Genomic DNA, 23,530 nt, shown 5'->3' on the forward strand with positions numbered 1-23,530 from the left:
AAATCACTGAAATCGTCTATTTTCTGTGAGGCATATTTTACAATTCAAAACAAGAAAAGCTCTGTGAGCTGTTGGACCTGTGCGACCTGTTTGATTCAGAGCCTGTGCCTGACAAATGGCCACGCTGTGGGTTCCAGCTCAGGGGAGTCTGTGAAGGCGGCTGTGAAGGTGAAGTCTCCGGTCTTCTCCAGGGGAAACGTTACCATGCCAGATGAAGAATACGGTCGTGGTCATGGTGGGACGTGACATAATGTGTAACGGGGACCATGGGAACAGTATGGGGCAGGGGCGGGGTATCCACCCGCAATCTGTGCTTGTGCACTGAACGACCCGGAAGTCAGTCGTCCAGGCTGCTCACGGGACTATGACGCAGTAGCCCTGATTCTCAGAGGCCTTCTTCTGTGGCCCTCCTGGGAATGGGTTCACCTGACACCTGTGACAGACAGATGGATGAGGAGAAGGCAGTGACCCCTGGTGGTGTGGCTCTGGGGGTGCCCTCCTATGGGTTCAGCCCATGGGCTAGGTGGTGTCACTGTGAAGTCAAGAAATGAGCCTCTAAGACAGTGCTGAACCAGAGCTCTTCGAGTTTTCTGGCAGAGTGGGGTCTGTTGCCCCTGAAGCTTCTGTTTGGGGGTGTCTTGTGTCGGGGAGCTAGGCAGATAGGCCCAGAGCAGCACAGTGAAGCAGGAAGCTGGCTCCATGCAAGGTTCCGAGGGCAAGGATGAGGGCGCTGGGCGTTTCTGTTTGTTGGGTCTGGCTAGCTGAGCTGGGATCCTGGCTTTGTGCCTCACTGGAGAATAAGGCTAGGAGTTGGGCAGCCGCCCCCATCTTACTTCTCACAGGAAACCAACCTTAGAGGGAAGCCTGGAGAAGTACAGCTAGGTAGGGACTCCACCAGTTTTCAGCAAGAGGGTTGGTACAGTTCAGAAGGGCAAAGAGAAGGAATCATTTGTATTCTGGTCCTCAGGGAACAGGGCTGCTGTAGATAGTGATGCAGGTTGTGCACTGAACTACTCCAAGAGGTGTCACATATGAATGATGCCATCTGGAGTACTGCAGTATTCAACCTGCACAAACGCCCATGAGCTCCTATGGGAGAATGAACCCTATAATTCTCCCGCCACTGCCCTGGGCAATTCTTGGGAGTGTATTGCCCTTGGGTGTGTGTGAAACTAGTGCCAAGCCTAGCCCGAGAGTCTGGGAATCTCTGGAGAGGCAAATGCCTATGGAAAGTTCATAGTCTTCAGTGGGCTAAACACCCTGGGATTTTGAAGCAGGTAAAAATGAAGCTGGAGAAATGATAAATGGACGAGGAAAATGAATGAGAATGAGAGAGGGCACAGGCAACAAGGGTGAGACCAAGGGAATGGATAGAACATCATGATACAGACTGTGTTCTCATTTGTATACATGATGCACACGTATACCTTAGCTATACACACATGAGATGTGCAGACAGAGGGAAAGGTGCATTCTCAGTGAGGACATAGAGCCCACCACCTAGGGCCTCTGGAAGTGCCTTTAGATGTCTACTCACTGAGGAGCCTGCGGGACCCTCCTCCAGACAGAAGTGCCCATGAGCTCATTAGAGAAGCACACTTGGGCACATGTTGTATTCAACAAACAGTTATGGAGAAATGCATGTGGGTCCCGGAGTCCCTGGGGCCTTGCTCTGCTGCTATGAAAGGGCACAGCCTCCACAACCCCCTGGACAGCACCGGCAAAACTGTGCGACCGCTGAGCGATGGGCCTGTTGTGTTGTTATGGATGCTATAAATCCTGGAATTAGTCTGATTCTCTGTTGTCGATTTGGCTGGAGATTTTTTGATTCATCCTAATAAGGGTCCAGAGCCCTAAGGCATGGACAGCGACATGCAAAGTCTCGTCTTGGGGAGCACAGACCCTGAAGTTTGACTGCGGGACTCCAATCCCGGCCCCGCCCCCTCCTAGCAGGTGGCCCCAGAGTTCCCAGAATCCTTAGCATGGCTGCCCCAAAAGCGCACAGTCTTTGGCCTGCTTTTGACATATTAAAACAGCACATACATGAGGAGTCCTTAAAACCGGACCCGGAGATTGGTGAGCCGTCCACTGATGGCGATTATTCCTTGTGATTATTATGTTGCCCTGGTTTCCTCATTTGTATTTTTCACTTTCCTCTGATATTTATCTTTATGAGTCATCCCAAATCCCTTTTGGAACAAAGCGTAATATGAATATATGCATAAGCCAGACCCTATGCTAGGCAGTAAGTGGGATAAAAATGTTCAAAAGATGAGGTCCTGCTGGTACAAAAGACGGTGATGTTCTTATCACGCATGCTCCCACCTCCCTTCCCAGCACATTCCTTATCTTGCCCACATATACTCACTGGGCACCAGCTACATGAGGAAATCCCTTACATCATGGCTTCCTAAACGGGGGGCCATGAACTCATAACACTGTCTGGTTTTTTTGCATCAGTATAGTTTTTTCCTCCAACTTCCATTCAATTCTCCGGGGATCCATCTCTGCTCAGAGCCTCCCTGGCTTGGTCCCATTTCCTGCATAGGGACCGGCTGACTGGAGCCGACAAGAAGGGGGAGCCTCGGGCCAGTCATGTCCCCCTCCGTGGCCTCAGCTTTCCTGGGGGCCATACTTGAAGGTCACCCATACCTTTCTCCACACTAACACCTGCTTCTCACCTCGAGGTCCCGGAGCACTGGGTGGTCTTCGATCCCGGGGAACAGCACCCGCATGGTGTAGGTTCTGTAGTCCAGGAAGGGGATCCCGGCTCCGTCCAGGTCACTGGTCAGCTCGTGGATGTCTGTCTGCAGCTCGGCAAAAGCTGGTACAAAGAGAAGCCCGTGAGACGGCCGACTGGGGCAGACCCTGGGTCTGAAGGCTCAGAACCCTCCCCCAGGCCCCCGGGAGAAAAAGGCAATGGGCTGTAGGTGTGCAGGAATAACATGGGATGTTTTAAGTGGCAGGGGTGAAAGACTTAGGAAGGGGAGAAAGATGCTGCACAAAGAAGATGGTCTAGGACTAAATCCCTTCTGAAGCATAGATGGGGTGGACAGATCTGTCCACAGATCTGTCCTGCTGCTGGGACCTAAAGGGCCTCTTCATGCAAAGATGAAGCGTTTGGGTTTGCAGAAAAGGCTGGAGGTGGGGGACTCTATCAAGGGACAGGGAGGGAGGGGAGAGGTTCCCAATTGGCTGTTCCCAATTCTGCATTTTTAAAACAGTCTTCCTCTGAAACGTTAAGAACAGTTTCCTCTGTGGTCCCAGTTCTGGGCCAGGCAGCTCGCTGGAGCCATCAAACCACCAGGCAGCTGGAGGAAGGCTCCGCCACACTAACATATTCCTTTTAGATAGATGTGCAGGTGTATCTTTATCCTTCCTTCCTCAAGGAGACGCCACTCAATGGTGATTTATGATCTGCATGTGGGCATGGCTGTCTGTGGAGGCAGCTCAGGCCTCCCAACGGTCACGAGGCAGCAAGACCCCCTTCCCTCTGGCCTCTAAGAAAGTCCGGCACATGGCCCAGATAGTTAGAGGGCACCAAGGCACCACACTCGGTTGTGCGTACAGTCCCTCTCCCGGGCCGCCTTCCACCCTGGGAGGCAGTCAGAAATGCCACGCTGGGCCCTTCTCTGCTCGGCCTCTCCCCTGGGCACATGCACATGAACCGACACGTGTGCATGACTGCCGCCCATGTATGGTCGTCCCCAGCGAGGATGGATTAGCCCACGTTGGCAAAGAACAGCCCATGGGCACTGATTACACAATCCTTCTTAATATTCCTAAAGACACCAGAATCAGGAAAAAGTCTTTTGTGGGCTCAATTGATCCCATGTACACCACGCGGCTGGCCCGGGCACTGTGGATGGGGGCCCACTGCACCCCACAGTGCCAACCTGGGCCCTGGATCTCAGGTTCCTGGATCTTGAGTTTAGCAGTACTGCTTCTTCGATAGAACAACGAAGACACCCCCGGACTCCTGGACAGGCTCCTACGGACTCTGGGGCCACTCTGTTCCCACACCCCTGGTCACCCTGACACACAGGGTCCCTGTCAAGGCAAGTGATTCCCGCATCTGAATGGAGCGTACACCAGCGTGTGTGCCATGTGTGTATGGAAGGAGTCTGGAAGGTTTCTGGCCTGTACTGTCACTGGAAGCTCTGATGAGTGTATGTTTGTGGGAATGTGTTCCTGTGCATGTGGGCATTAGTGGGTGTGTGTATGTGTGAGCACACAAGTGACCGTCTGAGTGGGTGTGTATGTCGGTGAGTGTGTGGGGCAGTGATGCACGTGTGTGTGTTTAGGCAGTGAAAGGCTTAGTTAGGCTGGGCCTCTTCTGGGTGGGTGTGTGGGTGACATCCTGGTTTACTGTCAAGTCTCTGGGGAGTCACCTTTCCAGGAGCCAAGCTGCCCCTTATACGTCCGAGGACCAGCTCAGGGGCCCCTCACTCCCCAACAAATGCTTTTAAGGCTAATCTCTGCTTTACGTCTCCCCCTGTGCCTACTGGTGTAGCAGAACTCTCTTCTGAGCCAGAAGCCGAGGCCCTCTCCTTGCGCCTCCGCGGACACCCTGTGGCTGGACATCCTGTCTGGCTGCTAATTTCTCCCTCTCCAGAACATTCTGAGAGGAACCTGGCTTCGCATTCCCCTCTCTACCCCCTCCCAGCTGGGGTGCTCAGCCTGCCGGGAGGAGAAGGAGGGAGGTTGGCTTTTTATCGGTCCACAGCTTTCCTTCAAGTCACTAAGCGCCTCCAACATTCAAAGCCTCGCGCCTGCCACACATGAAAGAGATTCTAATCACTACACCTAATTAGAGGGAAGAGTACATTGCGGAGAAAAAAATTAAGCAGCGTAAATATAATAAAAGGCAGTAATTAACAGTCCCACAAGGCAGATGCCGTGTTGACAGCTAAGGATGTAGTGAGGGGATAGGACCGGCCCACATCCCCATCAGAGGGAGCCGCGGCTTCCCTGGTGGGGAGGACAGAGCCCCAGGTACAGGCCGCATTGACTCCCGGAGTAAATCTACAGCAAAGACGGCACGAAGACCCTCCCAGGGTGACTCACGAAATGATATCCCGGGGGCGACAAGAGTCTGACTCCTAAATTTCCTTCCTGGATTTAGTGCTGCTGATTTCATATCATGGTAGTGTTGGCTATTATTTAAAAATACAAGCTGTGAAACCCTCTTCTTCTAAATCTCAAAGCAGAGCTATGGCCGTACTGTCCTCCCAAAGGAATGGAGCTCAAAGTTGCTGGACACGACACCTGCCCCCCCCCCCCGGGCCAGGATTTGGGGGTGCCAACTGCCCTTGGAGGGTGTGAAAGGACCCCCCACCTGAAGTGGGGGTAAAGAGGCAAGAGGGGGCACCTCTCAGGAGGGGAGGGGAAGGGGTGGGCAGTGTAGGTGTCACAAGGGATGCCTGCTGGGATGTGGAGAGAGGGCAGGGGTGCGCCTCGCAGGAGGGGAAGGGAAGCGGTGGGTCTGCTGGGATGAGGGCTGGGTCTGGACACAGCTGGGAGATGAGGCTCAGAGGGGAGATGCCCCGCCCGCACTCTGCCAGCCAGCACCCAGCCCGCGGCCCGGGTGAGCCGCGCATGCGCACGCGCATGGTTTCCCATCCCCCAACACCTGCGCCGCCGCCTGGTACCTTCTTTGCACTCGAGAGCCACGCGCGACTCCAGGTTGTCCATCTGCATCTGCAGCCGCTTCAGCGTGAGGTCACTCTCGCGGGACTTGCGTTTGTAGGCGATGAGGACGGCAACGATGAAGATGACCAGGAGGCCGCCGGCCACAGCGATGCTGACGATGGCGGGCAAGCTGAGCGGGCTGTCTGGGGCGACGTACACCATCCCCGGGGAGTACTCCATGCCCCCGACGCGGGCCTGCCGGCACAGCAGGCGAGAGGAAGCTGTGAGCGGGCGCAGAGCAGCGGGGGGGGGCCCGCGGCCGGGTCGATGAACTGGCCACGGGGTGCCACGGGGAAGGGCAAGGACAGCTGAGGGGGTGTGTGGGGGCTGAGTGGGGGTCCGGATGGCTCAGAGATGGGAAACCCCGCGGCACCCAGGACTAGCGCCGTCATCATCTTAAGCAAACAGCACAGGGCCGGGACCTGAAGTCTGACACGACTTCAGTGAGTGGCTCCCTGAGATTCATCCCAGGGTAAGGACGGGTGACAGGGGCACAGAGCATGATATGATGGACCTCCTCTGGCCAGCAATGGTCCCCTCCTGCAAGGGCCTCTTGCCTATAGCAGACAATGCACACATCATTCATGCTGCTTTGCCTTGCTCTCACTGTAGCACCGGCCAGGATCCCCTCTTGGTTTCCTCGTGCTCTGGCATCTCTAGCGCCTGTCCCATCCAGAACGGGGCGCTGCCAGGCTCACCATCACTTTGTGCCTGCCGATGAGGTTGGGGGACTCGCAGAGCAGCTGCACGTCGGACACCGTCACGGCACATGGCTTCTCCCCGACCAGCACGGTGTAGTTCAGCTTCACATTGCCCCCAGCCACGGGGGGGATCAGGTTCTTGCCCTGGAGGAACAGGGAAGCCCTGCTTTGTACTCCAGAGTGAGGACTGTAGCTACCAGCTGGCCGCCATGTCCCCCCACGCAGAGGTCCCATCCTGCTGCTGAGCTGGGGGGAGAGCCCACCTTCCATAGCAAGTCCGAAAACCTTGTGACACCTACACTGCCATTCCCCCTTCCTCAGCAGGGAGTCAATAATCAAGGCACTCTTTAGCTTATCCAAATGCAGCCTCAGGACCCTTCTCAACACAGAGCTATGGTCAATCATGACCAGTTGATTCAAACTGTCATTTCAAATTATTTGCTACCCACACTCCAAAGAAGCCCTTCACTGTGGTTTGCAAAGGGCTCCATGGGAGGAAGCAGGATGAGCCTCTGACCTCCCAGGTTCTGGACTCTGAGGACAAAGGAAGCTTGGGGGTCAGAGGGCCAGGATGGCTCCAGCTGCCCTGATTGGGTCTCTAAAGGGAGTTTGCCTCTCAATACAAACTCAGAGACAGTGTTTTCTGTACTCTGGACTATAAGACGACCACTGCGAGGGACTCCAGGGATGAAATCGGGCTTGAGCCCATGACTTCTGGCCTCTCTCTGCGACTTGAAAACCCATCCCCTACAGCAGCCTCCTGGCTTCCCACCACCTGCCCATGACCTCCATCTACCTTCAGGATGATGGGCGTGCCGGGCTTGAGCTCCAGGATTCCTGAGGGCCCAAAGGCCTCGAACACAGGGTTGGGGTAGTAAGTGAAGTTGGTCTTATTGAGGATTAGCAGGGACTGGACATTGTCCAGGATGAAGCCGAACTCCTCAGGCCTCTCGGTCAGGTCGGACTGATGGTCGGGTCCCAGAGCAAGAGCCGGAGCCTGGCAGGTCATCTCAGTAGCATTCAGAACCTCACAGAGCTGGAGGGGCCAGAGAGGAAAGACCATGCGGTGTCTGGACTTACACAGCCCCCAACACATGCAGCGGGACTCCCTCCAGGCTGGGATACAGCATGGGGCTGACATGGGACAGTTATGGATGGGTCACTGCCCCTCTGCAGCCAGGACCACGAAATGTGGCCACTTGAGGAGTCAGCTCTGCAGCTGGGACCCGCCTCTGTGCCCCATGTGTGTCCATGGGGTGCGGAGATGATGAGGGTATCTCTGAGCTAGGGAACAGTCCTGGGGTCTAAAAGATGGAGGACTAAGTGTACGAAACCTCAGAAACCCCCTAAGTGATTGCTCCCCCATGCCTGTACCCCAAGGTACGAAAATGCCCTCTCATCTTCTCCCTCATCTCACCATCCCAGTGCTGGGGGCTGTCATGTGCAATGGGTTCTCTGGGTCTGGGTGGCCTGCTGGCTTCGGATACCCCATGCCCTTTGGGAAAGTGACACGGTGAGCCACCTCTGCACTCACATTGATGTGTTCCTTCCCTCCATGCTTGGCCCGGATCTGGGGGTTCTGTATGAGGTCCAGGTGAGTCCCCCACACGGCGATGGGGGTGTTTCCACTGACCAGGGGAAAAGAACAAGGAGGCATGTCAGCACAGGGATGGGAACAGCAATGGCACTTGACGACCAAGATGACGATGATAAGGCTGGGCCCCAGCATTAAAGGCAATGACAACCAGGAGGCGTGATGATATTCACAGGGACAATGGTGGCAAACTGACTGAATAACAATAAGGATGAGCTTTCAGCGGCCAAGGGATGACAGTGATGACTGGAGGTCTGTGGCAGTCCCACTCTGAGCGTATCCAGAGTGTGGACACCCGCGCAGGCCCTGGAGCCTCCTGACCTGAGTCAGATGCTTCTCTGTAGCCCCCTGAGGTCTGTCCCCCAGCCCTCACCAGTCCCAGGGAGATTTCCACACTGGCCTTGGTCTAATGAAAGCCTTGCTCTAGGATGTCCCCCACCAGACCCTCTAGGATCCCAGCACAGTCTCCTCCACAAGGCCATCACTACAGTTTCACCCTGGAAGCTTCCATCCACTGAGATCTGGGAAAGGGAGGGGCCCAGACACCCAGGAGCCTCGTGTAGGAATGCAAACAGCCAATGTCCCGGGCCCCAGGTCTCCTGGATCCTGGGTGTCAACCAGCTACAGAGGAGGAGACAGCAGGAGATTCCCCTTTGGGTAGCTTTTCAAAGAAAACCTGGGTGCCATTGCCATATGCGGGGGTCTGAGAAGCTGACCCAAGGCAAGGGCTATCTTCCTTGGGGGCTACTCAAAGGAAGGGGACAAGTCACTTTCTCCACAATCCCGAGAGTATCTTCAAGAAGAATCTTACCATCTGAAACAGTTAGTTACAAGCTTAGTGAGTGAAGAATCTATGACACCCACAGCCATGTCTCCCTCTCTGTGCCTCTGCCCGTCTCTGTATAACCCGGTATTCCCTGCGCTCCACCTGCCCTCCTACTCCCACATACATGTGCGTGTACACACACACACACACACACATACACACACACACTCACTCATGCATGCAGGAAGAGTCCTATAAAACCCAGACAGGCTCCTCTGCCCATGGCCGTGTTCCAGAGTGAGATTCTGCTATCTGGCCATCTCCCAATCTTAATCATGAATTCAACCCGCATTTAAGAACCGCCCCCCGTGGTGAGCAGCCCAGGCTGTTGGGAGCAGTGCACAGCACACTCAGCAGGGCCCCTGCCCCATCAGAGAACCTGTTCACTGCGGCAGAAGCTCTAGAGCCTGGTGGGAGGCCCAGATCATGCTTGCAACCTAACTTCCCTCTTGTTGTGAACGTGACTTGGAGTCAGCTACGACGCCTCAGTTTCCGTGATGGCGACTTGAGGACGAGCTCGGTGAAGCCAGGCTGTGAATTCCTCAGGGAGCTGCACAGTTTGTCTAGACCAAGGGCTATACCAACTTCCTGGATTCACCAGGCCCTGGGGGCAAATCCCAGAAGAGCTTTCTACAGGCTCCGCCCCTCTCTGCGCCTTCTAGCATCTACTTTAAAATCATGGCTAAAGCTTATGAAGTTTGGGTCTTAGGGAGTAAGGACAACCCAATCTCATGTCCACAAAGGCTGCCTTTCGTGGACATAAGGCCGGGGGTGGCAGACTTTCCTGGAAAGGGCCAGAGAGTAAATATTTTCGGCTTCCCAGGCCATATGGTCTGTTGCAGTAACTCATCTCTGCTGCTGTGGTGAGAAAGCTATAGACAAAACATAAAGGGATGAGCATGGCTGTGTTCCAATAAAACTTTATTCATAAAAGGAGGCAGATGGCCGGATCTGGCCCCCAGGTTGGAGTCTGCTGACCCTTCATTAAAAAAAAAAAACAAAGACTGTTCTCTGAACCGGACTTGTCCCTGATCCCTGCTTCAGCCATGGAGACCACATCTTCATGTTCTCCCCCTTCCCCTGATGTCAGACGTCCTCTAGAACTGAAGCCAATCATGGGGAGGGCTGAGGACTGGGCCAGGGGCAGCAGGAGAGAGCTGAGGCAGGCACTGCCCTGTGCCCGTGCACCTGGCTTAGCCCTCCCAGCATCCTGGGAGGGAGTTGACGGATGAGAAACCATGGGCCCAGAGAAGTAAAGTCAACTTTAAGGTCATCCGGCTGGGCTAAGCCAGCTCCTTCTGTCTCCAAGCCCTATTGCAGTCCCCCTCGGCTCCTAATACAGCAGGTTCCCAATGGGCAGCAGGGGCCGTGCTGTCAGGGTGCTCCCTGCCGCACCTTCCCATTATGCTGCACTTCCTGCAGTTCCCTCCCTGAAGTGAGATGCCACGCTCCAGAGCCCCACCAAGTGGGGGACTGGGAGGGTCCTCAGGACTCCTGGAATTTCCAAAGCCCCCCGTGAAGTTCTCAAGATGGGAAGTCAGAAAGGTATACAGCTGGTGCAAGACAGCTCGTGACTGGCTGAGTGACCGGTGGCCCTGGAGGGGTCTTCCATAAGAGCACACACCCAGCTCCTTCCCAGACACGCGCTCTCTGTACTTGTGTTGGCCAGCGGTGGCGGAAAGAACAGGAACAAGACCCAGTCCCTGCGCTGGAGGAGTCTGCAGTAGAGGGGAAGATGAAGAAGCAGACCCCTCGGGGCCATGTCAGAGCAGGCTAGAGGGACAGCAGGAGGTTACAGAAGCCCAGAGAAGGGGCCTCTGCATTGGACCCTGGTGGTGAGGACACACTTTTGCTCAAGGGCAGGCCACAGACAAGTTGAATCTGACCTTACACTTTCTCCTCCATCCCTTGGCAGGACTGGAATTATTGCTCGCATCTGGGAACAGGACTGGCAAACCCCAGCCCTCACCGTGATGTGATCGTGGCCTCCGGGGGGATTGGGGGGGGGACCCAAATCCTCAGATGACAGGCTATGGGCTCTTGCTGACTGGAGCCCAGGCTCTGGGGCCAGGGCCTACTGACAGGTACTGTCTGTGGAAGGAGGGCACCCTGGCAGGAAGCTCTGATTCATCAGTCCTCCAAGCAGAACTGGGCTCCGAGACAGTCCTTGGCTCTCTGAGAGTCGAGGAAGGACAGCCGAGGGCAGGGCCACGCCTACCTGACGATGCTCCACTCCGGCTCGATGCGCACGATGGTGGGGTCCTCCACGTACTGGAAGAACAGGTCCTGGTGGATACTGGCCTTGTCCACTTGCACCATCACCTTCATTTCCAGCACCTCCTCTGAGGACGTGGTGTTGCAGACGATGTAGGACGGAGAGCGTCTGCAGGGAGAGCGAACATGCAGCTGGACTCCCGGGAGCTGAAGGGGACAGCAGTCCAGGCAGCCGCCCGCCCCTCCCCCCCACCCGCCAACCCCTTCCTGCTCCCAGGCTCGTCAGAGGCCCTGGTGAGCACTGCCCCAGGGTGGAAAGCTCCAGGCACTACTGACAAACACCCTCCATCAAATCCACCGAACGGGTTCCCCTGAGACTTCTTTTCAACGAGGCCTCATCCTTGGGCCCCGTCTTACCCCTGCCAAGCCCTATTTTTAGTAAGAATCCTGCAAAGTGGGGTCAGCCAGAGTCCCCCTACCCTGGGCACCTGATCACCCCGGCTGCCTGCAGCAAGAACCCTGTTCATTCAGTTTAGCCAGAATCTTCCCGTTCCTGCTGCTGCTTCTTACTCATTTCACACCCATGGCCAAATATCAGGCGACAGCAGGAATGGCCCGGCTGGGGAAGGGCTGCCTGGCAGGTCTCCAGACAGCCAGAAACATCCACAGTCAGGTATAATCATCCCTCAGAGAGAACGGCCACTTTCTCAGGAAGGAGAAAGCACTTCCAAGAGGTGAGCCCCAGAAGTTTGCAGCCCTGGGGCAGCCCTATGGGCCCCACCCTCCAGGCTGTGAATCCCTGAGGCCTGCCTGGAGGTGAGTTACCTGTGGAAAAGGCAGGGCTGCTTCCCAAACATCACCACCACGTTGCTGCCCGCGTTCAGGTTGGTACCCGTGATGGTCACTTGGGTGCCCCCAGACATGGGCCCCCGCCTGGGCTTCAGGTCCGAGAGAGTCAGCGTCTGTGCAGGAAAGGATCTGGCCTGAGACACCACCGGGACAGGGTCTGAAGAGGCAGCACCCCGCTCCGGGAGCCACTCGGTAACGGAGACCTCTCAACGGAGCCCACGAAGTCGTACTGGGCTTGTGTGGGTAAGCAAAGCTCTGGGCCCTGAGAGTTTACACTTCTCTATTAATAACAGTAATGGTAACAGCTGCCTTGTGCTGGTGTTTGAACTGGCAGGCTTTATCTCTTCGTCCATCTCTATATGATGTATGTGCCAGTCAGTTCTCCAAAGTAGGATTATTAACCATTTTAAAAACAGAAGAGATTCAGAGACGTGAAATAAGGTTCCCACCATCACACAGCTAAAAAGTGGCATGTCTGAGACCTGACTGCAGAGCTCTGGCTCTCTACCCCCTCTCCAGCTGCTTTTGGGAAGGTGATGAGCTCCTTGCGTGGGCCTCTTCCAGAGACTGCCCAAACACCCAGAAGCCAGAGCCACGGGTCCTGAAGGCCCCAGGAAACCCCAGGAGGAGAAGGAGGGTCAGGGGATGGAGGAAGGACGGCGGGAGGGGGCGTCGGTGAGCCCAGAATTTGGAGTGGCAGGTTGGCTCTGTCATTAGCATTTTAATGGAAACAACTTTCCTCAGTCCCAGGTGAGAAGCTTGTATCTGCATTTAAATGAAGATTTCTCTCTCCCCTGCCCCTTAAAGAATTTCCCACCAAAAGTTGAACCCACTTGGCTCCCAGCCTTCAGGCCACCCCCTCATGGAGAGGCCCCCGTCCCTAACAGCTCAGGGAGCAAGGAGGAGCCCCAGTGACCTGGTCTGCTCGCTGACCCTGGCCCCCCAGTGTCTGCCCTGCACACTCCCAGGGCCCACCCGTCCAGCCGCCCACCGGGTCCCCGCAGACCCCGAGCCTGGCGTTCCCCTAGCACCCATAAAGGGAAGGAATGCTTCATTCCAGAGCCACTCCTGGCCCAAATGAGACCCGGACGAGGGTGGGGTGAGGCCTTGGGAAGAGCCCTGGTTTCTTAGCTCGGCCGAGATTTTGCTGTGTGTCCCAGGACAAGTCTTGTAACCTCTCTGATTGTAAAATCAGAGAGCAAGGTCAAAACTGAGTTATCTCAAAGGCGCCTGCTGGTTTTCTGGTTCTGTAACTCAGGGTCACATCCCACAAATGGTGCCTCTGTCCCACTGTCTGGAAGGGAAAGAGAGTGCAGTCTGTGCAACGCAAGGGTGGTCCTACAGATGGAATCAAAACCCAGGCAAGTTCAGATAGATGGCCGTGGGAGCCACATGGAAAGAAGAGCCTGTGGCAGTCTCCAGCAGCCTGTGGGTGGGGTTCTAGAAGGGATGGAAATGAGTAATCCTTGCTGGCTCTGCACTGGGGGGCTGGGTGGGGGAATTATTTTGGGGTGAGGAGAAGATGACACGGAGGCATGTTTTCAAGTCTTGAGAAATGATTAATTATTTAAGTCATGCTTCATAAATATTTCATGATGGGTTTGCACGGGAAATCAAATTCTGTATTATTTGCCACCTCTTCTCTTGGCTCCTCGCTGGAGGTAGGGAAGGGAAAGGTTCCCTCCATGCAGATCTCTAGGGCAAACCTGGGGACAAGACCACAAGTGCTGATCCCTTGGCCTTGGCCGTTGGGTTTTGGGTGACTGAACCCAAACCTGAGAGTCTGGCCTCATTTGTGGAGGAAAACTGAGTTATTAGACCCAGACCTTACGCCCAACCTCAGCACTGGGAAGGGGCTCCCCGGTATGCCCCAGATCCCAAGAGGCACCCCTGAAAGGGGTTCTCCAATGTGCCCCACGTCCCCAGAGGACTCCAGAGGAGTCAGGGGCTTCTGTGTGCCCCCTGCAGGAAGGCAACCATGGCTCTGAGATGCTGGGGAGCGCGAGACAGGGTCCTTCTGTCACTCCTCACCTCCCAGGTAACCCTCATTCCCACTCGAGCCCCCTAGGAGCTCTGTGGGGGAAGCCTCAGTGACTGGGCCCTTAAAAGCACACTGGGGACTGGGGAGGAAATGGAGGTTTCCTCTCTGAAAGTCTTCCCCAGGACCGTTCCTCAGAGGTAGCCCTCAAAAAGGCACACAAATCTTGGAGTCCCAAGGCCCCATCGGACCAATGCAGTTTGCCTTGCGGCAGCAACTCACCTTTTCCTGACCTGTCTTTGCGCTGCCACCTCTTTTCTTCCCGCCAACCCCTTGCGCTCTCCACCCCTTCTGCTCCCATCTTTGGTTTCTCTCCCATACCTCATGCCAGGGTCCCCGTCCCACCACTCCAGACTCATGCCGAGCGTCACATTCTGCCTCCTACAGATCCTGCCTCCCTACCCAGCTTCTTCCCTGAAGCCTCGCCTCGAGGCCCTGCCTCTCACCACGTCCTGTTTCCAGAGCGGAAACAGTCACGCAGGCCAGACTGGCCTTACCTGCGAGCAGAAGCAGCTTCTGAATACGACATAGGCTCATTATAAGAATTAAACCTGAAACCACACGTTGTATAGATAGGTACATGGGATCTGTTCTCTAAGTTCTGTTTGTCCTAGGCCAGTTCTGTTTGTCCTCAGTCTGAGCTGAGTTAGAATCTTCGGGGGGACTTAGCTCAGGGTCAGCGTGGGGGTGGGGAGGGCTCTGGAACCTTCGTTTAAAGCCCCTCAGGAGATTCCAACACGCGGGGAGGTTTAGAACTGCCTAAGCACCATGGGGGCTAACAAAGCGGTAAGCGGCCAGGGCTTCATCTCCAAAGACTTACTGGTCTGAACAGAGGAGCCGGGGGTCCCAGACGCAACACCCAGGGCCACGTGGGCAGGCAGACGGCGTGGCATCCCCAGTGAACCACGGAACCGTGGGGGCTGTGGGCTGTGTGTGCAGAGAAGGCGTGGAGGGGCTCGTGAGCAGGGCCTTGGACTAACGAGGAGGGTACGGCTTAGGGCAATGTGGGGAAGGAGATGGAGAAGGGAGACGAGTCCGGCCATGCAAAGCCTGGGAAACGGGACTGCATGGACAGGGTGGACCAGACCAAGGAGCCTGGACGGCAGCTGGAGGCAGCGGCGCCCTGGGTTCTCCTTGCCGTGGGGGCTAACCAGATGGAAACCATATTCTGCAGGGCTAGATGGACTAGAATGGGTTCAGACCTCTACATTCAGGGATTTAAGGAGGTCACTGCAGCAGCCAGGAGAATGGGCAAAGTGAGACTCCCGGCCGTCGTGGTGATGGGGTGGCTGAAATCTGGAACTCAGGGATGCTGAGCCAGAGTCCACCAGAACTGTGGCCTGGGCACAAGCCCCTGACAGAAGTAGGCAAGTGAGGGGGACTCAGTTTTGGGGGAGTTTGTGGAAGCGGGTAGCCGGGGCGAGTGAGGGAGGTTTCGGCCAGACAGCCAGGGATCAGTGGCCTTGGAGTGAATCACGGAGGAGAGACATGGCAGAGACGGCTAACTCCCAAAGGAAGCTTCAGCCATCCCTGGTACCATCCATTTGTTACTGCCTAGTGAGTGACAGCCAGGATGCAAACTGCTGGGGGGCAGGGGTTGACTGGCAGAGGAAGCCCAGTGCTGGCTTCGGCCATGCGGCGGTCTCCTCCCTGCTCCTAGGGTGGCCCGGTAGCTTCAGAGCTGGATGTCAAGCCCACATCTGGCATGCCCCCCACACCTCCCACACTTGGGGAGCCCTGTCTCTGCCTTTGTCTCCGTCTCCTTCCCCCTCAGGATCTCGACTCGGCTGGATGGGCGATCTCTGTATAGACCAGCTACATCCTATGCAGTATACATGGCCTCTCTCTGTCTCTATTGCTGTATCGCTCCCTGTGTGCAAGTGTGCTGGGGTTCACGGGGAAACTTTCTCAGATCTTTTGAGAAGAAGGTGGGGGTACGAATCCTGAAGAGATGGGGAGCCCTACACGCCCATCACACACACGTGTCCTTCTACACGGGTTGCTGCGCGCAGCGTGCCCAACTGTGTGTAGAAGGAGGGGAGCTTTTCAAGAGTAGGGGAGGGAGCAGAGAGAGCAGGGTGTTGGCGGGAGGAGGCCTCTGATGCACATCCCGCACATTCCTCCGGATCAGGACCCCCACCACAGTTGGGGTCTGAGTCACCCCTGGATACCCACAAGCCAGGGTCACCGAATTATAAGATTCAACCAATGAAGCAAATGTTTATGGAATAATCTACTGCGGGGGGAGGTGCAAGATGATAAATAGTTATCAGATGAAGGGAGAAAGGAGGAGTAGGGGGAGGACAGTGAGGGGGGCAGGGGAGGATGGCGGGTGGCCGAAGGGAGCTTCACCTCAAGGCTCCCTGTGATGTGCTCTGGAGCATTTGATGCCCAGGCATAAAGTCCATCCCTTCAGGCTCCCAGCTTCCAAAAACAGCAGGGGACCCGGAGGAAACCATCCCATCACAGCTGTCATTAGCCCCCGAAGTGAACTGGACGGACAGTTTGGAAAACGAGGCAGTGTGCAGGGCACACAGTGTGAGACGCACATGCCTCCTGCATGCCCAGCATCGCGAGATGGAACGGTCCCCAGTGCCCCTGCCCCCCACGACCCCTAACCAGGGGCTGCCTCGTGAGGGTCCCAGCTGGAGGGAATGTGGGGATCAGGGTGACGTCTGCAGACAGGCCACGCGAAGGGAAGGGAAGGGTGTGCAGTGAGAGGCAGCGGTGCGGTCGGAGGAAGGCGGAGTGGGGTGCAGGGGAGGTGTGGGACGGGGGCGGGGTTAAGGAGGTGGGGAAGGTGGGCTGAACGTGGATGACGGGATACAAATGACGGGGTGCCAGTGCACCCGGGAAGGGCAGGGTACAGCAGCCACGTGGGCAGAGAAACCGCGCGGGAGATGAGAGTAGGGCTGCATCTGCTTTATGTAATTGTCACCACAGCACTGTGGGGTAGAGACACGTCTCGGCACCCCCGTTTTAGAAATGAAGACACTAGGAGGTTATGCAATGTCCCCATGTTGGCCTATTGTGTAAGTGGCAGAGTCAGGGCTCCCCTCCTGGCCTAGAGACACTGCCACTCAGCCTGAGGGGGACGCTGGGCCCGACAGCGACAGCCAGGGCGGCTTCCCTGGATCGGGGGCCTGGCACAGCGCGGTTTGGATTTGAATCTGACCTTTCGGATTTCCAGGGCTGTGCTCTCATGCTGCAGAACGGACTCCCACGAGCTGCTCGGGGTCTGCCCACAGAGGTCTAGTGGGACCCGTAACCATGGTCACGTGGTCTCTGGCCCACACCAGGGCAGGTCTGGACGGTCGGGACTCACCATGAAGTAATAGAGTTGTGAGGACCGGGCCATGAACTCGGGGCGACACACGGCCACACAGATCTCCACGAAGCCTGCGTGCTGGCTGGGCTTGGCCTCCCCCATCTCACACACGATCCTGCAGGGAAGAGAGGACAGGTGTCCATGCTCACAGCAGGGTCACAGGACTCCCAGGTGTGACCCCAGGGCCCCACACCCCCCCCCCAGCCCTTCTCTGCAGTAGGGTCTCGGGGCTGGGTGGGGGAGGCGGAGGGGAAGGACACCCCGGTTCTTCCCTGCAAGGCTCCTCTTTGGTCCCGGGGAAAGGAGGAAATGCAACGTACAGGGGTCTCCATGGGGAGACCGTCTCCACTGTCAAGTGCAGAGCCTAGGGGGGAGTCCCTGGGTTCTGACCCAGACGCTCAGTCCCTCATTCAGGAATTGTCCTCTCCACTGTGAATCAGAGGGCAGGGAACGTTTCAGCCAAACAGCTTAGGGAACCCGGCTGTAAAGGCCCGGAGAGGCAGTGACCTTCCCAAGGGCCCACAGCATGTCGGACAAGGACCCTGGAGCAGACCTGAGGTTTGCAGCCCCTCCTCCAGGGGCACTTGGTTTCTACTGCATGGGACTGCCTCCAGGTGCTTGGTTGGGAGGAGACACTCCTGCTTGAGGGGCGCAGAAGGGGTGGACGAGAGCTACTCCTTTTCAAAAGCATTCATGGTTTTAATTATAAAATTTGTTCATACCCCTTGACAACAAGACAGTACAGAAGTGTGACAGTAAAAATAAGTGTCCCTTTCCTCACTCTTAATCTCTCTTCAAACTTTGATACACACACACACACACACACACATATATATATATGTCTGTAGACCATTCTCTAGGTCTACACAAACATATGTAATATATATAATATATATATATATAATCTCCATATTACAAATGAAGAAGCTGAGACACAGAATATATATACTTATATAAACATATATATTACTTAACATAAAAGTGAAACTTAACTCCTCACTGTCCCAAACCTGGTCATTTTACTGCACAGCCTAGCGCAGACTTGCCCCATGTGGCCACAGCTCCTGGGTCCTTTCTGACAGCGTTATAGCGCTCCATGCCTCAGCTACACAATTGTGTATTTATTCAGCCTCCCACTGATGGATATCTAACTTCCCCTGATTTTTCTCCTACTTCAAATAACCCTCCAAAATGAACCAACTTATACACATATCCTCAAGCATTGCACATTTATTAGAATACGGCTCTGAGTGGGGAGCTGGTGGGGTCATTGTTTATGTAAGTGACGTTTGATAGGTGGTGGAAGATAATGGTCCCACAGGGTCGTTACTGATTTGTACTTCTGTCAAAAGCAATCGAGCGAGATTATTTCACTCTTTAGCCAACACTAGATATTATCAATCCCTTCAAAGTTTTTCCAATATAAAAGGGAAAGAAGATTTTTTTTCCTGTCGTTTTTATTACCCTGATTTCTAGTGACTTTGCAGATATTTGCAAGTATGTGTGTGTGGTTGTTAAAAAAAAAATCTTAGATAGCCTTTCCTTTGACTGGTTTGAAGCTGTCTCTTTATATTGCTAATGAATTGTCTTTTTGTAGGAGCTGCTGAATGAGGAGTGTTAACTTTTGTTTCTAGTAAGTATCCCAATTATTTTTCCCCTGCTTGTCATCTGTATTTCAACTTTGTTTATAATGCCTTTTGCTGCACTGAAGTTTAAAAGTATCTGTGGCTCAGCGGCTCCTTCTTTTACTTGATGGCTTCTAGGTTCTGTGTCTCTCTTAGAGAATTTCTGGGTGAGAGTCCAGTAAAAATATATGCCTTTCTGTCCATAGCATAATTAGTGCATGTTCAGTATAAAGAAAAAAGAGAAAGTGCATAAAAATACTTGCTATACAGACACCTCCTCCCACCCCATTTGAACCACCAAGAAATATCCACTGTCAACATTTTGGTGTTCATGTTTTGCAGTCTTGTTTTTCTTTTACAGAATTCACTAGAAACTCTCTTTTGTTTGGTGAATGATGTTCTCACTAATATACTTTGAGCTTGTACCTGACCATGATTCTTCTGCAACATCAGATTTAATGGCCGCATAATTTACTGTCCCGTGCATGCACAATAATTTAAGAATTGATTAATTCCCTATTTTAAAATACACCAATTGCTTCTGCATTTCCATGATTACAAATAAGGCCAAAATAAGTATTCTTGCAAAAAAAAATATTTGTGCATTCTGGTTATTTAAACAAAGTTCTAGAAATATGACGACTCCGCTAAAGATTTTCAGTCCACATTTCCAAATTGCCTTCCACAAAGTGTGTCCCAATTTACCCTCTGAGTGTGAGTACGTGATGTGCTATTTCTCATGCTTCTCCTCCGCACTGGGCATTAACTTCTTAAAACTGTTCCCCATTGTTCTGATTTTCATTTCATTGATTACTAATGTTATTTAACTTTTTAATATGACTTGGTTCTTTGTCTTGTGAGTTGCACACTCACACTCATTCATGCTCTTTGCTCATTCCGTGATATTTGCCTTTTTATCTATGGACCCTCAGTATATTAAGAAAAAGCATGTATTAACTGTCATAGGGTATAACGATAGTTCATCACTCATATTTTCCTTGCTTACAATGATTTTTGATGTACAAATGTTAAGTTTTAGATACTCAGATCCCCTAATCATCTTCTTTATCACTTTTTTCTTTTGCTGTTATACTCAGAACAGATACACTTCCCTTACTTGAAATCAGATAAATTCTCACCTGCGTTTTCTTTTAATCATTCCACAGATTTATTCTTTTCACTTAACTCCTTAATCGGTCTGCAATTTATTTCAGTGTATAATGTGAAATGGGGGTCTGATACTGGTTTTTGTTGTTGTCTTTGTTTTTTTCCAGAGAGTTAACCCCCACTGCTTATTGACCAATTTTTCCTTTCCATGCTGATTTGAAACATCACCCTTATCACACACTAAATTTTTATGTATCAGGATTCTTTTCTGGGTGTTCTATCTCCTTCCCTGGGGCATTTTAAAGTTCCCCAAATCACAACGGCCTAATAGCAGCTGGCTTGGGTTTTGTTCTAGGAAGGACTCTGAAAGTCGAAGGAGCCACGGAAAAATGTTTGGGCAAATAAGCCACGAGGGACCAGGGAAGTGAATTCCTTTTTCTTCTTTTTTTAACAATTTTATTTATTTATTTGACAGATAGAGATCCCAAGTAGGCAGAGATGCAGGCAGAGGGGGACAGAGAAACAGGCTCCCTGCTGAGCAGAGAGCCCGATGTGGGGCTCAATCCTGGGACCCTGAGATCATGACCCCAGATGAAGGCAGAGGCTTAACTCACTGAGCCACCCAGGCAACCCAAGAGGTGAATTCTATTAAGAATAGATCCTTCAGGGGCACCTGGGTGGCTCAGTGGGTTAGACATCTGCCTTCAGCTCAGGTCATGATCTCAGGGTGCTGGGATCAAGTCCCACATCAGGCTCCTTGCTCAGCAGGGAGCCTGCTTCTCCCTCTCCCTTTGCCTCTCCCCCCAGTTTGCTGGCTTGTGCTTGTGTGTCCGCGTGCTCTCTCTCTCTCTCTTTCAAATAAATAAATTCTTAAAAAAAAAAAAAAAAAGTAGATCCTTCAGTCATAGGCTCTTCTAAGAGTGCTTTAGGAAGCTGTGGATGGAAATTCAGATAGTGGTATCGATGGTTCCAGAATCATTAAATCAGGGCAAGACCCAGGACAGGTAAGCTGCACTAACATACTTAAGGGAGACCTAAAAAGTGTCAGTAACTTACTTGCACAGGGGACAAGAGGCAGGGTGTCATGCTGGGAGGGGCAGCAGAGATTCTGTTGTGCTGGTAAACATTTCATGGTGTGTTTGCTGGGCTGGAAAATTGTGTTTACTTATTTACAAGGCAATGATACGTAACTCCCACACCTCCTCTAACAGGTGGGCCGGGAGGGGAAGGTCGCTCATGGGATGACCCACTCTGTGCTCCAGCAGCCTTTGCATTGGAGAAAACCACCCAAATGCTTCCAGGCTGGAGTGGGCGTGGTTTCCTTTTCAGTCTCCGCAGAAAGTAGCAGAGTCTTAGCTTCTTCCATAATTGGAGGACAGGAGTGGGGACTTAGAGACAGCAGGGGATAGGGAACTGAACTCACACTTCCCTTGCAGATTTTAATTTTGCTTTGTCTCCTCACTCCGCACAGCCACACCCCAAGGAGATAGCATTACTTTTCTCTGCCCTTCAGGCCTCCTGTCCCCTTCTCCTTTCTGTAGTTGGTGATATGGCAGCTAGCTAGTTCAAGGGCGGGGGGGGGGGGGCACGCTAGAATGTTAAGGGGATTCTACTCCCACCGTATGCCAACGGTCTCTAACACGGTTTGCCAATGGCTGTCAGTGGTTGGCCAGGGAAGGCGAGTCAACACCAGACGGCAGCACCTCCCTGTGTCTCATGGGACCTCTACTTACTGTTCTGCAGGGATGTAGCCATCCACCAAGGGGCTGCAGTCCACACCGGCCACCTTGACGTGGGAAGCGATGTCCCGGAATTCCAGGCCCAGGTTCTCCCCTCGGATGGTGACTTTGGTGCCCCCTTCCCGGGGACCTGTCACTGGGATTATCTGGAAGGAGGAAGCAGTGACTTGGACAGGTACCAAGAGAGAGCCATTCCCCACTTGCTGATGGGGCAAGGAGAGGCTTCTGGCTTTTCCCCACCTCCTCGCCATTCCCCAAGTCGGGCCCACATCCTCAAGGGTGCCCAGGTCTGGGACCGTCAGTGGCAGGAATTTTGGGCAGAGCAGTCCATGTCTGCGTGTGGTATTAGGAACAGTGTTCAAATCCTCTCATTCGCCTTCCTATTTTGTGGACGACGTGAGGGGGGTGGAAAGTGATCCACACCGTTACCAGGTGATTCATAGAAAATCAAGGAATAAAGCCTTTTGGCATTTGCTTGTCTTGTTCCATTCTGGAGGAAAATGAAAAAAGTCCTCTTAGTACCCACAGCCCTCCACACTATGGCAATCCACCCAGGTTGCAAGATTCTTCTCAAATGTCCCTTCTCCATAACCAAGTTCTCTCTCTCCACCGAAATTTCACTCTTCTTTCCCTGGTAACAATGATTTGTGTCTAATTCCTCATCCCGCAGATCCGGAGTCTCTGAGAGCAGGAATGGTGTCTTACTTCCCGTGGACTTTTCAGTGATGGCACCATATTGATTTCTCAAGTTGTCACTGGGTTGAAAATCACAACTACCCTGCATCTTCCCAGACGTAGAAGAGCATTTGCTGCAGCCCCTTTGCTGGCACTACCTGGCTTGGTTTCTACCAGAGATAGGTTTAATTTAGACTTAACCTTCATATACTGGCCCAAATGACTGGCTTTTCTTCCTCAGATGTCACTGTTGGTGTTAAAAACCCATGATGGTGATGCTGAGAATTAACAACCAAGAGGCCTGCTTTGAGCAAGGCGCTACATCCATTTCCCACGAACTAATTAGGACATCCCACAGCAGTGACTTTAGTGGCAGACAACATTCTACGCCAGCCTCTCCTGGCATTCAGAAGACCAGAGAAGGGCACATTTCCCATTCCTGGTGTCTCTCAACCCCGCTGCCTGGATCTTGGCCAATGTCCGTGGGATCCCAACTGAAGGAGCCTGGACAGCCCACCTCCTAATGTTTCCTGCCCGCTTCACCCCCAAAGGTCACAGTTGGGTGGGGGGGGGTGCACCCCAGAGAAGAGTGGGAGGGGGGCGCAGAAGAAGCCAGGCCCGAGGGACAGCTTTGCTGGGGAAGGCTGTTCACCTACAAGTTAAGACACTTCCTTCTCACCCATGCATGTCTGTGGGCGAGTGTGCACATGAGTGTGAGGGTTTCACATGTGTGTTCCCGTGGCAGTGGAGAGACAGGTCCCTTGGACACATGGGTCCATTTGTACATGAGGGAGGGGGAGAGACGGAGGGCAGATTGGGAGGAGGAGCGCATGTCCTTCCCTAATGCCTGTCCAGCCAGGCCCCAAAGCCCCACTGGCCCCGGCAACAGCGCGTGTGTGATAGTCTAGCCCTGGATTGTTGTCCTGAGAAGTTTTATCTCAGGCTCAGTCCTTGGTTCCCCAGGCTCCCCGGAGGGCCAATGCCGGTGTGCCCGCAAACAGCCTGTCGCAGGGAGGTTTGTTTAATTCGCCATCTCCTCCCTGTGATTTTCTCAGGGTCAGGCCAAGAAGAAGCAAGTCCCACTGTCTGCGGCAGACACACCGTTACCAGTCACGCGTGGCAGCCCCCGGGGATGGTTCATGT

The 23,530-nt window shown here is 53.7% G+C and overlaps 1 protein-coding gene across 1 annotated transcript in view; it reads right to left on the bottom strand.

The window, feature by feature from the left end:
- The window catches only part of PLXNA4 (plexin A4), a 424,221-nt gene that overhangs the window by 46,302 nt on the left and 354,389 nt on the right, over nucleotides 1-23,530 (bottom strand). The window contains exons 13-21 of the mRNA XM_059171885.1: nucleotides 21,707-21,858; nucleotides 17,239-17,356; nucleotides 11,852-11,988; nucleotides 11,031-11,195; nucleotides 7,927-8,020; nucleotides 7,189-7,428; nucleotides 6,390-6,536; nucleotides 5,652-5,886; nucleotides 2,682-2,824 (exon numbers count right to left, since the gene is read on the bottom strand). Of these exons, the coding sequence (XP_059027868.1) occupies nucleotides 2,682-2,824; nucleotides 5,652-5,886; nucleotides 6,390-6,536; nucleotides 7,189-7,428; nucleotides 7,927-8,020; nucleotides 11,031-11,195; nucleotides 11,852-11,988; nucleotides 17,239-17,356; nucleotides 21,707-21,858 (1,431 nt within the window). The remainder of the gene's footprint in view (nucleotides 1-2,681; nucleotides 2,825-5,651; nucleotides 5,887-6,389; nucleotides 6,537-7,188; nucleotides 7,429-7,926; nucleotides 8,021-11,030; nucleotides 11,196-11,851; nucleotides 11,989-17,238; nucleotides 17,357-21,706; nucleotides 21,859-23,530) is intronic.

This window comes from Mustela lutreola, chromosome 4 (assembly GCF_030435805.1).
Source record: "Mustela lutreola isolate mMusLut2 chromosome 4, mMusLut2.pri, whole genome shotgun sequence".
Lineage (NCBI taxonomy): Eukaryota > Metazoa > Chordata > Mammalia > Carnivora > Mustelidae > Mustela > Mustela lutreola.